A 12704-nucleotide genomic window follows, 5' to 3' on the forward strand; every position below is an offset into this window, starting at 1 on the left:
TTGGAATTAAGGTGATGTTGACCTCATAGAACGAGTTTGGAAGTACTCCATCTCTTTCTATCTTTCTGAACAGCTTTATTAGAATAGGTGTGTTTTCTTCTTTAAACGTTTGAGAGAATTCCCCTGGGAAGCCATCTGGCCCTGGACTTTTTTGTCTTGGAAGGTTTTTAATGACTACTTCAATTTCCTCCCTGGTTATTGGCCTGTTCACGCTTTCTATTTCTTCCTGTTCCAGTTTTGGTAGTTTGTGGCTTTCCAGAAATGCATCCATTCCTTCTAGATTGCCTAATTTATTGGCGTATAGCTGTTCATAATATGTTTTTAAAATCGTTTGTATTTCCTTGGTGTTGGTAGTGATCTCTCCTTTCTCATTCATGATTTTATTAATTTGAGTTCTCTCTCTTCTTTTTAATAAGGGTGGCTAATGGTTTATCTATGTTATTAATTCTTTCAAACTACCAACTCCTGGTTTTTTTTTGATCTGTTCCACAGTTATTCTGGTCTCTATATCATTGAGTTCTGCTCAAATCTTTATTAACTTTCTACTTCTGCTGGGTGTAGCATCTATTTGTTTTTGTTTTTTTCTCCAGCTCCTGTAGGTGCAAGGTTCTCTTTTTATTTGAGTTCCTGTCCCTGTTCCCTGGCGACCCTCCCAGTTACCGGGTGACACAAGGTGGAACAACAAGACTGCAGTGGTTAGCTCCCCAGCCCTGTAGTCAGCTCTCGCAGTAACCACCACAGTCTCCCAGTCTTCACTGGGCTGGATGATCCAGGGGAGGAAGGAACTGACCTAAATAGCTCATGATAGGCCAGTGGCATGAGCCTCCTTGCTGTCCTGTGCCCTTCCCACCTCTGCCTGTCCTGGGGGTAATGCAGGATCCTGGGCTGTGTCCCCCAGCTCCCTGGGATCTGGGGCCTGTTCTACTGGAATCCCGTTCCCAGGGTGTGCAGCTCCCTCCATCCGGATAGCTGCCTGAGCTGCACCCAGGTTCCTGCCAGGCGGGTGCTCCAGTCCTTTACTGCACTTGGCCCAAGGTGTTTGGCGCATTCTCCCCCAGGGCGCCCCTCTTCTCTTAGTGATCTTCAGAACTTGGAGTCTCCACTGCCCTCCTGGGATCCTGCCACTATTCTCTGCGAGCACCTGGCCTTCCGTGAAGATTGTTAAAGTTCCTTGCTCTCTGGGACTGGGCTTTTCTGTCCTGGAGGCTTTCCCCGCCCAGCCTTAGCCTGGCTCCTCGCAGGGCCCCTCCCCCACTGGATTTATTTATTTATTTATTTGTTTGTTTGTTTGTTTGTTTTTCATCTTCCTACCTTTTTAGAAGCACGAACTCTTCTCTCTGTAGTGTTCCAGCTGTTCTCTCTTTAAATCTCAGGCCGAATTTGTTTGTTTTCAGGATGATTTGAAATTTATCTAGGTAAGTTGGTGAAGACAAGTGACTTTGGGACCCACTTTTCCACCATCTTGCCCTGCTGGATCATGTTTATTCAAACACTGAATTCAAATAATTATATTTACCCCTTTTCTCCTGGATAATAAATAGGGACAAAACTAGTTGGTTAGACCACATCTCTCTTCACCCAATAGCTTTTAAAGGTTTCCTAGCTCAATGCCTTAACATAGTAAGTGTGGGCTTTATCTTGGAAATCAAATATGTCCCATAAATGGAAGTTCTCAGGAAATATCTTCCTAAGAAATCTAATAAATCAACAATTATGAACAATTGCCTGGTATGGAAAATTTATAACAATAACAATCCCCAAGCATGACTGTTTCTTGTGAATAGCTTTATGAAGGATTTTCCAAATTATACAAACAATTCATTAACTAAAATTTCATACAGTTTCTAGAAGCCAACCATGATGTTGACAGTGAGTTAGTATTTTGACAATAATGAATTGTTCCAATTTCCTGCCCAAATATTCTTACCACTATTTTTTATTTAATTCCTCCTGTAGTATGTAGGCAAAAGTCTGACAAATGCTCTCAGCAGACAAATTAAGTTCAAAATCTCTGATTCTTGGTAATTTCTGGGCATTTCAAAGAGGATCCTGTACTTTAAAGCCATTTGGGTGGTAGAACACGGGAAAAGTGCATGGAGATGGCTCATCTATGGCTATAAGCCAAATGAGATATCACACTTATTTTAATTTTTGTTTATAATATAATATTGTGTAAATGTATGGTATACATAATTTGATGCACTCATATATTGTCATCTAATTGTCATTGCAGTGATAATTAGCACCCCTATTATATTATTATCATTTCTTTTCAGTGGTTGGATTAATTAAGTTCTCATCTCAGTAAGTTTGATGATTTGTATATAATATTGTTGCCTATATTTACTATACTCTGTATTAGATCTCTAGGGCTTATTTATTACCTGTATCATGCCTATACCCTTAAATAATATCTGTTATTTCCTCCAACCCTATACATTATTAACCAGCAATTTACTCTCACTCTATGTTTTGCTGGTTGAGATTCCACATATATGACATTATATACTACTTGTTTTTCTCTGTATGATATCTCCACATACAGGAGATATGTACAGGTCCATTCATATTGTTGCAAATAACAGGATTTCCTTTTTATGGCTGAATAATATTCCACTGTATATATACAATATGCGGTAGGTGCAAAGTCATTTTAGATTATGATGTTCTTTAAAATTTTTATTTATTTATTCATGGGAGACACAGAGAGAAGCAGAGACACAGGCAGAGGAAGAAGCAGGCTCTCTAGCCTGACATGGAACTTGATTCCAGGACACAGGATCTCAACCTGAGCTGAAGGCAGATGCTCAACCACTGAGCCACCCAGGTGTCCCTCTTACAATTTTTATTTGAATTTTCCTAATTACTAATGATTTTGAACACATTTGAATGTATTTATTGATCATATATGTATATCATCAAAGAAATGAATATTTATGTCTTTTGATCATTTATTGTGTTTTTAAATTTTTTCATGACTTATTTGAATAACTTGGATATTAAAACCTTATCAGACATAATTTACGAGTATTTTTTCACTTCTATATGTTGTCTTTGCACTTTCCTGACAATGACTTCTCATACACAAAGCTTTTAATTTTGATGTAGTTCAATTTATCATTACTTTCTTTTGCTGCTTGTATATTTGGTATTATATCTAGCAATCACTGTCAAATATCAAGTCACAAAGTATTATTACCATTTATTCTTCTAAGAGTTTTATAATAGCAACTCTTATATTTATGTATTTGGTCTGTTTGGATTAATTATTATATATACTGAGGTAGGAGTCCAACTTCATTTTCCTGCATATGGAAGTTCATTTATCCAAATATCATCTGTTAAAGAAATTTCATTTTTCCCATTGAGTGGAAATGGCATTCTTCTCAGAAATCTATTTTCCATAGATGTGTTTATTTCTGATCTGTCATTCTATATCAATGGTATATGTCTACTCTTATGTCAGTCTTATATTGTTTTGAAATCAAGAATATGAGTCCTTCAACATTTTCTTCTTTTTTCAAGAAAGTTTGGCTCTTTAAAGCATCTAAGAATTCTATGTAATAGGGCAGCCCCAGCGGCCCACTGGTTTAGCACCGCCTTCAGCCCTGGAGTGTGATCCTGGAGTCTCAGGATCGAGTCCCATGTCAGCCTCCCTGCATGTGTCTCTGCCTCTCTCTCTCTCTCTCTCTCTCTCTCTCTCATGAATAAATAAATAAAATCTTGAAAAAAAAAGAATTCTAGGTAATTGAAAATCAGCTTTCCATTTCAGAAAAAAAGACATTGACTTTGCAGATTATGTAGTATTGAAATGTTGACTGAATTGTTTGTATATGAAGCACAATATATCTTTTAAATTATTCAGAATTTATTTCTTAATTTTTTTCAGCAATATGATATTGTACTCCATGTACACAACTTACATGCTTTGATTATTTTATCCTAGGTGTTTAATGATTTTTTGATATTTTGTAAATACAAATGTATTTTGAGAGGTTCATATGAATTCTAGGAACTAGTAAAATAAAATGCACACACCTATCAGAACATTCCTAGCCTTAGTGTATTGACTATAGTGAGCCTCCTTCCACCTTTATTTATTTTTTTAATTTTTTTAATCCTTCCACCTTTAGCCAGTATTGCATTAATCCTAGGGATCAGACTATGGTAAGAAGCTTTACATTTTCTCCAGTCTTTTATGAACATGTCATGCCCTGAACATACATATAACTTTCTATAGTGTCCTGTACACATGGTTATGTTCAAATGTCCACAATGTCAAATGAATCTTCAAAATTCTTTTCTTCTGAATTTTGGAAGTCAATTCTATGTTGACTAGTTGAATTTTCCTATCCTTAGTATGTTTTTTTTAAAGATTTTAATTATTTATCCATGAGAGACACAGAGACAGAGGGAGGCAAAGACACAGGCAGAGGGAGAAGCAGGCTCCATGCAGGGAGCCCGATGTGGGACTTGATCCCAGGTCTCCAGGATCATGCACTGTGCTGAAGGCAGCGCTAAACCGCTGATCCACCTGGGCTGCCCTCCTTTTGTGTTTTAATGCTCTTTACTGTAACATTTAGGAATAATGTCTGCAAATCTTCCAGTCTATGTTCCAAGTTAAGCAAGCCAGATAAGGACCCTTCATCAGACCTTTAGGTAATTTTCAGACTATATAAATAGACACATACAAAATAATATGTGAATTGAATCATGACCAACCGAAATATATGCAAGTAATATGAAGATAGTTTAACATTTGGAAACAAAACAACAAAGAAACACATCTATGCCAAGGATTTGTACATAACAATGCAAAGCAGTTTTTATTCTTTTTAAAAGCAGTTTCATTCTTATCAAAATAGGAATGAAAATAAACAAATAAATCTACAATGAGTAAATGGATGATTAAATTTAGTATATTTATTCAAAGGAATACAACTCAGCACTAAAAAGTGATAGGCTTACAAAGAACACAGCAGTAAGGAGGCACCTGGGTGGCTCAGTTGAATGAGTGTCCAATTCTTGATTTTGACTCAGGCCATGATACTGTGAGTCATGATATCCAGCCCTGTTGGGGCTCCATGTTCAGCAAAGAAGATTCTCTCCCTCTTCCCCTCCTTTCCACTTACTTCTTCTCTCTCAGTTAAATAAATAAATCTTTAAAATAACACACAGCATCATGAATTGAATCTCTAATTTATAATGGTGGATGAAATAAGCCCAACACCAGAAGTATATACTTTATGACTGTGCATATGTGAACATCTAGTAAAGGAAAGCTAAGCCATAGTAGTGAACAGTGATTGCTTGACTCTAAAGGGAGAAATTAATTGAGTGCATTAGGCTTGAGAAAATTTTGAGTGATTAAGAAGACTGTATTTCTTTATTGTGGTTGTAGCTACACATATGTATACATTTGCCAAAATATATTGAACTTTACACTTATAACAGGTGTATTTTATCATATGTTAACTGTAACTCCACAATTTTATTTTTAAAAGATATCTCCTGTTGCCTTTTGGGGAATTATTCTTAGTGAGAAGAGGACTAACACCCTGGTGCATTACTTGGCATCCTTACATAATTAGCAATGCTCATGTCCATCTAGATACATGCCATCAGCATCCCATATCACTGCAGATGAACACCTCTGCATATTTTCAAGTATCCCTTGGTGATTTCCACTTACATAGTGATAAGCATTTGTTTAAAGTTCCATTCTTTAATAAATAAATAAATGTTTGGCTTACTTGGCATTTATGCATAAGATGTGAATTTTTATTTTATGTATGGCATAACCAGTGTTCATAAAACAATTTACTGAACAAAACATACTTTTCCTTGAATAATTTGAACAAGCTCAAACTCATATTGTAAATTCCTTTATTATAAATACACATATATGGATATCATCCATATTTATTTTATTTGATTTTCTATATTATCATTTTCTTATCTTCCAATACGAAAGTTTGTCATATTTTCATACTTTCTGCACATATTCACTATGCTCCTGTACCTAAAACCTTTGTGAAATGCTTAAACCTTGGAATCTGCATAGTGGGTAGCAATGTGTTCTTACACACTTGGTCAGTGCTTTCTTAATTATTTTATTTTATAAATGATACCAATCCAGGGTTTTGTTTGTCTTATTAGTTTTGTATTCTGTTATTTTGAAAGAAGATTTTCAATGCTGATCTTGTATGTATTTTGCAGCTAGGAAATAGTATTTTCTGGTCATGCCTCTGGTGGCTGAAATATTAAGAGGTTCAAGTCCATACTCATAAATGAAGGGTGAATACCATGAGCAATAGCAGCTAATGAAGCCACTTAGGAGACTATTCCTTCAGTTTCTTTTTTTTCTTTTTTTATTCCTTCTGTTTCTAATATTTCTCATAGTTGCTTTGTTCTTCCTTTGGCCCCAAGGGGAGAGTACTTTGACCCTCTCCAAAGGAGAGTCCTCAGGGAATCTACATGAATGCCCTAAGGTAAAGGCAAATTTCCAAGGCTCAATACTCATAAAATTCTAATACTTCTCACACAGGCAATTTCAGAATGTGCTGTTTCCTGCATCCTGGCAATTAGGTATAAGAAAATAGAGGGAAAACACACACACACACACACACACACACACACACACACACACACACACAAGGAATTTGGTGTTTATTTGTAGCATAGATGGTGTAAAACAGCCAATAAAATAGCAGGGTGGAGATTACTTAGCTTACTTCCCTTGTAACAAATTGAATACAGAGTGCTGTAACATATACCTTGGTGAAAAGAAATATTTAAAGAGCATGTAACCAATAAAATTCCACTCCTGAAAAATAATCAAACAGAATAAATTCTGTGAGTACATCTGGGGGATATAATCTGCACTGTTTTTCACTTGCCTAGAGAATAGTGGAGGTATTTAATAAAATACTTTTATAATTTGGGATATTTCTGCAATCTGGGGAAATATTCCTTCTCAGAATTTTATTTGGCATGTAGGATAGTCAACCATGGCCTATAAATTAAAACAACTATAAATAAATTTTAATAATATATGAATTAATTTTTAAATTTAATGAATTTAAAAATATATAGTTTTATAAATAATGTAAATATATTATGCATAAATTTATAGGTATGCAAAGTATAAAATAAATATATAAAATTATAAATTTAAAAATATATATGTTCATATTCATATTTCAATATTATTTTATTTTTATAAATCTGTTAAATGATTTAAAATTGATTTTTTAATCACCCAATTCCCTCCTATGGTTATATATAACTTGTCTAAGCCTTTTTCTAAAATGATTTATTTGTTTGCTTGTTTGAGAGTAAATATTGCAGGAACAGAGGGGAGAGGCAGAGGGAGAGAGAGAAGCAGAGTCCCTGCTCAGGAGAGCCCAACACAGGGTTGGTTTCAGGACCCTGAAACCATGATCAGAACCAAAGGCAGATGCCCAATTATCTGGGCCACACAGGCACCCCATATATAACCCTATTTTTACTAAAGACAGAATTAAATAAGTATGATGTCTTTTAGAAAGAGAAATTTTTTTCTTTGTGATAATTCTTTTTTCATGGCTCTAGTGATATACTTTCCAAACTCTTATTTTTCTTGTTATATTAATACTAGGAGAAAATTTTCCATACAATATTTATCTGATAATAGCAAAAAGAGATACTTCGGTCTCTTGGTCTTACATGTGTTACATAAATGTTAATATTTTTCTAATGAAAATAAAAAATCAAACTCAAGAAAAATATTTTAAAAAATTATTCCCAATTTTTTCTCTAGTCATCTTCTTATATTATAAATTCTAGGCTATTTTTTGTGTTTATTTTGGCAGAAACATTTAACATAACTATAACTATAAATACCATATTGTACGTTTAAAATTGGTAAGTGGTTATATTAAATGTTCTTTCACAGTAATGATACTATGGAAACAAACTCTATGTTCATTGAGAATAATGGATTTTTGACTTAAAATTATTTTCTTTACTGTCCCTAATGTAGGAAAATTGGTTTGTGTAATGACTAAAAATAAAAAAATAAGAAAATTAAGGGAATATTTATGAAAAAATTATCTCCATATAGATGTTGAATCCTACTATTTTCTGGAGATAGAATTTACTCATGTACCCATCTCCAACCTAACCCTAATTGGTGGTGTATATTATGGGTAATAAAGTTAATACTGCAGGCAACCATTTATCTTCATAAGACAACAAGTATGCCTAGGAGCTTCATTATAAGAGCTCCATCCTATCCACTAGCCCCTGATAAACATGTTATTTATCTTTCTCCATCATCTAATGAATAGTATGTGAAATACTCAGTTATGGAACAATGCTATGTTCTTCCAATAGCCACATTTTATATATTAGTTTGGACTGTGGACTTTTAAAACAACCTCCCTGGATAGAATCTGTCTCACCACTTAAAGTGATGTAACAGTGACAAAATGATTTCTCAACTCAGTTTCTTTATTAGAGAAGTGGATTATTATACTATTTATTTTGGAGAATTATTCTGCAAACCAAATGAGCTAACTCATGGAAAATTTTTATAAAGACACCAACTAAGGTTACTGCCAGCCACTAACTTTTTAAATTATTATTAGAAGTCTATTATCATGAAATAAATATTCCATTCTTGCTTATCCACCACACTCTGGGCTTTGCTGGTTTATTCTAGATCAGAGACGATGAGCTATGGATATAACAAACCAAACAAGAGTGACAGAGTTCATTTTTCTTGGGTTTCCTGGTGTTCTACATCTGCGGATCACCTTGTTTGTGATATTTCTTATTGTATATCTGCTCTCCCTCATGGGAAATACCCTCATTATTTTCATTGTTCTCATGGATATCACACTCCAAACACCTATGTACATTTTCTTAGGAAATTTGTCATTCCTGGAGATCTGGTACACCACAGCCACGGTACCTAAATTGCTGGACATCTGCCTCTCACAGGTTGTTACCATCTCTGTTTCTGGTTGTATCACCCAGTACTACTTCTTTTTCTCTATGGGAGCTACAGAGTGCATACTGCTAGCAGTGATGGCCTATGATCGGTACCTGGCCATCTGCAGTCCTCTCCATTATTCACTCCTCATGAGTATTCGTATGTGCCTGCGGTTTTCAGCTGGATCTTGGATTGGGGGCTTCATTGCCCCTCTCCCACCTACCATACTCATTTCTCATCTAAATTTCTGTGGCCCTCAGAAGATTAACCATTTCTTTTGTGACTCAGACCCCATTTTCAAACTCTCTTGCTCAGATACACTTTTGGTGGAGACTTTGGGTTACACATGTACCTCTGTCGTGATTCTAAGTTCTTTCCTTCTCACTATGTCCTCTTATGGCTACATAGTGGTCACAATAATCAAGCTGTCTTCCCAAAAGGCACAAAAAAAAACTTTCTCCACCTGTGCCTCCCATCTCACTGTGGTCTCTATCTATTATGGCACCATTATCTTTGCCTATGTTCACCCTCCAGCGAAGCACAACTTCACCATTGGTAAAGTGATCTCAGTGTTTTACTGTGTGGTTACCCCTTTGGTAAACCCTCTCATATATACACTGAGAAACAAAGATGTGAAGACAGCTTTCAGAAAAGTTCTAGCAAGAAAGATATTGCTTTTGACCACAAACATGCAAAGGATTTGAGAGACACTCTAAAATAATCAATTTATAATGGATTCCTAAACCAAATTTCAAAAGGTAAGTATTGAAAATTATATTATAAAATTGATATTACTTAATATGGACATTTTGGGTTGAATTATACCAAAATAGACATAGTATAATTGGTACAATTAAGAGTGTCTTAGTGCAATGCCACAATGATAAACATAACTCAATCTTTCTGTTTAGCATATTCTGAGCCAGTCACAACTGAAGAAATATTTCCATATCCCATTAATGGTAGTAATAATTCCAATATCAATTCAATGGAATAATTTATATCTAAGTACTGTATTTATCACTTCATTGATCCCAAAGCTATAACTGGATTTCTTTCTTTTCTTCCATTCTTTTTATTGATTATTTTATTTAACTTTTAGTTTCATTAATTTAATTCATTGAAAAGGCAACTAGAAGCTGAGGTGATTTTGTGTATTTCCTAAAAGAAAAAGTGTGTAACTTAATCCAACTTCAATTTAAAAAAGAAGTTTGTCTACTCCATTCATTTACTTGTTTAAAAAAATATTTATTGGAGTTCAATTTGCCAACATTTAGCATAACACTCAGTGCTCATCCCACCAAGTGCCCACCTCAGTGCCCATCACCCAGTCACCTGAACCCCCAGCCCACCTCCCCTTCCACTACCCTTTGTTAATTTCCTAGAGTTAGGTGTCTCTCATGTTCTGTCATTCTCACTGACATTTTCACTCATTTTCTCTCCCTTCCCTTTATTCCCTTTCACTAATTATTATATTCCCCAAATGAATGAGACCATATAATGTTTGTCCTTCTCTGGTTGACTTATTTCGCTCAGCATAATACCCTCCAGGTCCCTCCACGTCGAAGCAAATAGTGGGTATTTGTAATTTCTAATGGCTGAGTAATATTCCATTGTATACATAGAACATAGCTTCTTTATCCATTCATCTTTCGTTGGACACTGAGGTCCTCCACAGTTTGGCTATTGTGGACATTGCTGCTATAAACATTGGGGTGCAGGTGTCCTGGCGTTTCACTGCATCTGTATCTTTGGGGTAAATCCCCAGCAGCGCAATTGCTGGGTCGTAGAGCAGGTCTATTTTTAACTCTTTGAGGAACCTCCACACAGTTTTCCAGAGTGGCTGCACCAGTTCACATTCCCACCAACAGTGCAAGAGGGTTCCTCTTTCTCCACATCCTCTCCAACATTTGTTGTTTCCAGCCTTGTTTATTTTCCCCATTCTCACTGGTGTGAGGTGGTATCTCATTGTGGTTTTGATTTGTATTTCCCTGATGGCCAGTGATGCGGAGCATTTTCTCATGTGATTGTTGTCCATGTCTGTGTCTTCTTTGGTGAAATTTTTGTTCATGTCTTTTGCCCATTTCATGATTGGATTGTTTGTTTCTTTGGTGTTGAGTTTAATAAGTTCTTTATAGATCTTGGATACTAGTCCTTTATCTGATACGTCATTTGCAAATATCTTCTCCCATTCTGTAGGATGTCTTTTAGTTTTGTTGACTGTTTCTTTTGCTGTGCAAAAGCTTCGTATCTTGTTGAAGTCCCAATAGTTCATTTTTGCTTTTGTTTCTTTTGCCTTCGTGGATGTATCTTGCAAGAAATTGCTGTGGCCAAGTTCAAGAAGGGTGTTGCCTGTGTTCTCCTCTAGGATTTTGATGGAATCTTGTCTCACATTTAGATCTTTCATCCATTTTGAGTTTATCTTTGTGTATGGTGTAAGAGAATGGTCTAATTTCATTCTTCTGCATGTGGATGTCCAATTTTCCCAGCACCGTCTATTGAAGAAACTGTGTTTTTTTTTTCCAGTGGATAGTCTTTCCTGCTTTGTTGAATATTAGTTGACCATAAAGTTATGGGTTCACTTATGGAATCTGTATTCTGTTTATTGATCTATGTGTCTGTTTTTCTATTCATTTACGTTTATCATAATGTATTATTTTTATAAATTCTTAAAACTTATTTTCAGAAACTACAATAACTGTGATTTCACTGGAAAAGAGAAAATTTGGTTACAATAATAAACACCACATTTCCAGAAGGTAACTCTGATTAAAGCAGATTTTCATGTAGTCTCAGAATCAATGTTGTTGGAGAATAAATCCTGAGAGAATAAAACAAAATGCAAATGTGAGTCAGTGTACCATAATCCCTAACAAGAAAGTATAAAAATGGAAGTGACAAGTATTTTATTTTGATTTGAAGAAGAGAATTTCAAGAAATTGCACAGAATATAAATGAAACAAGAAATATTTTGTACAGAGGATATTTACCCACAATTTCTTTGCTAAATCTTGACAATACATTTACAGAAATCTGTGTTTTACCAGATGAGATTATAATGTATGCAAAGGTAACTTTTATAAGCATTTGAGCACTCTCTTCATTTAAGAAAGTGAAAATCTTTTCTGTGTGGCTGTAGATTTTCTTGTGTTATAGATTTGCTACAATAAATGATTCTTTAAAATTTTGAATATTAAATATCTATGTGTCCTTTTGAAATATTGTTGTTTTAATTTCCATGTAAAGAATCTTTCTGCCTCACTGATTTTTTTCTTGTAAAACTTGAAGTTTAAATGAAAACTAAACTAAACTAAACTAAACTTTATTTCATTACCCGTAAGGAAACACACACACACACACATCTCATGTAGTGGTCCCTTATTATTATTATTTTTTAAAGGTTTGACTTATTTATTCATTGGAGACACACAGAGAGAGGCAGAGACACAGGAAGAGGGAGTAGCTGGCTCCCTACAGGGAGCCCAATACGGGGCTTGATCCCCGGACCCTGGGATCAAGCCCTGAGCAAAAAGCAGATGTTCAACCACTGTGCCACCTAGGTGCCCCAGTCCCTTATTATTTAAGTCAGAAAGCCTCACACTTTAGAAATTATCTTTTTGTCCCCTACTCCATCATTATTTTTAACTAGTCCATCACCAGTTCTTATTTTTACAAGAAAATTCTCCATTAATATATCAACATATTTTCATTTCCATATATGCCACAC

General features: G+C 35.1%; 1 protein-coding gene across 1 annotated transcript; it reads left to right on the forward strand.

Annotated features, from left to right (window-relative positions):
• The first annotated feature begins 8721 nt into the window (after nucleotides 1–8721).
• LOC144321331 (olfactory receptor 6F1-like) lies at nucleotides 8722–9681 on the forward strand. The gene has a single exon (XM_077910889.1). It carries the CDS (start codon nucleotides 8722–8724, stop codon nucleotides 9679–9681), a length of 960 nt encoding a protein of 319 aa, XP_077767015.1.
• Nucleotides 9682–12704: the final 3023 nt, after the last annotated feature.

Source organism: Canis aureus, chromosome 9 (assembly GCF_053574225.1).
Source record: "Canis aureus isolate CA01 chromosome 9, VMU_Caureus_v.1.0, whole genome shotgun sequence".
NCBI classification, from domain to species: domain Eukaryota; kingdom Metazoa; phylum Chordata; class Mammalia; order Carnivora; family Canidae; genus Canis; species Canis aureus.

Coding starts and splice junctions, on each gene's coding strand:
- LOC144321331 (XM_077910889.1), top strand. CDS start 8,722: ATGGATATAACAAACCAAACAAGAGTGACAGAGTTCATTTTTCTTGGG.